The sequence below is a fragment of the Lolium perenne genome, chromosome 3 (genome assembly GCF_019359855.2).
Source record: "Lolium perenne isolate Kyuss_39 chromosome 3, Kyuss_2.0, whole genome shotgun sequence".
Lineage (NCBI taxonomy): Eukaryota > Viridiplantae > Streptophyta > Magnoliopsida > Poales > Poaceae > Lolium > Lolium perenne.
In genome coordinates, this window is record NC_067246.2 from 225,743,451 (window position 1) to 225,745,224 (window position 1,774).

At 53.2% G+C, this 1,774-nt stretch overlaps 1 protein-coding gene across 1 annotated transcript; it reads left to right on the forward strand.

The window, feature by feature from the left end:
• Window positions 1–571: 571 nt before the first annotated feature.
• LOC127343526 (germin-like protein 1-2) lies at window positions 572–1,569 on the forward strand. The gene has a single exon (XM_051369650.2). It carries the CDS (start codon window positions 731–733, stop codon window positions 1,397–1,399), a length of 669 nt encoding a protein of 222 aa, XP_051225610.1. The 5' UTR covers window positions 572–730; the 3' UTR covers window positions 1,400–1,569.
• Window positions 1,570–1,774: the final 205 nt, after the last annotated feature.

The window sequence follows — 1,774 nt, forward strand, 5'->3', positions numbered from 1 at the left end:
AAATTATGTGTTGTATTGTCTCAAAACTATGTTGTATTGTTGTATGTTCGACTTGTTGTATTTGGTGTGAACAATGTATTGTATTTGAATGCTACATTTTATTTTTGAATTTTATATGGTTGTTTGATCATGTTCGATGCATAGTTGTGTTTGTTTGTTGTTTGCGCCACGCCCGCGCGCTGCAAAATAGAGCGTCCGGCGGGGGTGTTTTTTTTGCGCGCCAACACGCGCTGTAAAATGGAGCATCCGGCGGGGGAAAAATCGCTCCGGCGCGCGCCATCAGTTTACAGCGCGGCGGCAGCGTGGTATAGCGCGCCGATTTATACCGCGCCTGTTGGAGATGTTCTAAAACGCGCAGTTCCATCTCACTGACGCGGTGAGACAAAATAAAAAAATATCCTAGCCAACCAAACATGCCCTAGAAGAAACCGTCGCTGCCGGAAATCTGACTGGTACCATCCGATCGAGGCCAAATGGTGTCGTAATTTCGACAGCGACAAAGGGTCACGCAGAGCAACAAATTAAGCCCCGTTTGCGCATTATCATTGGTTCCTCACTAGCTGTCATTCACGCGCTTTACGACCTTGTAAACCGCCTGCAACATCATCAGTCAATCATCCGCCTCTCCGCCCGATCTCTATTTATAGCGAGCGAACCGCGACACACAATCACCACCAGTCCAAGATCAATACATTGCAAGCTACGACTGACACTTGCACCTGATCGATCGATGGCATCGTCTCGCTACGGTATGCTCCAGGTGCTGCTGGTGGTCGCCGCAGCCCTCACCGCGGCGCCGGGCGTCCTCTCGGACCCGCCGCCGCTCCAGGACTTCTGCGTGGCCGACCTGAAGGCCGCGACGGCGGTCGACGGGTTCCCCTGCAAGCCAGCGTCGACCGTCGTGGACGACGACTTCTTCTCCGCGGCCATGGTATCCGGGCCCAGCACCAACAACCCCTTCGGCGTCAACTCCACGCGCGCCACCGTATCCGCCTTCCCGGGCCTGAACACGCTGGGCCTCTCCATCACGCGCACCGACCTCGCGCCGGGCGGCATCAACCCGCCGCACTCGCACCCTCGTGGTTCGGAGCTGGTGCTGGTGCTCAAGGGCGAGGTCATGGTCGGGTTCACGACGGCGACCAACCAGCTCTTCTCCAAGGTGGTGAAGCAGAACGAGCTCTACGTGGTGCCCCGCGGCCTGCAGCACTACCAGCTCAACGTTGGCAAGGGAGACGCCGTGTTCATGGCTATGTTCGACGCCCAGTCGCCGGGCCTGGTGGTGCCGACGCTCGGGCTCTTCGCCACCAAACCGGCGATGCCCATGGAGGTGCTAACCAAGACGTTCCTCATGGGCGAGGACGAGGTTAGCGCAATGAAGTCCAAATTCGTCGGCTTCTGAATCTGACTGAATATTAGTGGTGTTGTAGCGCGGCTCAGCTGCTAATGAGATCCGCTGCTGTACCTGGCTGTACCCTATTCGTTTTGAAGTGTGCGTGTTTGTTGTTGTCCCTGTATCCGACTGATCTTCTCAGAGACTGTTTTAAGGTGGAATCTCCGCGTTCTGTTTTATGTGTCTTTGTGTGCATTACTTTTGTTTGTCCAATCTCTACAGTCTACACTTCTGCAGCATGTCGATCGTATTGAAAATAACCTGTTACGGCTGTATTCTCGCGGATCACAAGCAAGCAAGTTTGTTAAAAATAACTGAAAAAAAAGCCTACACCAAATTGACAAAATTAGTAGTCTTGACATGTGTACTATTCACTATAAAATT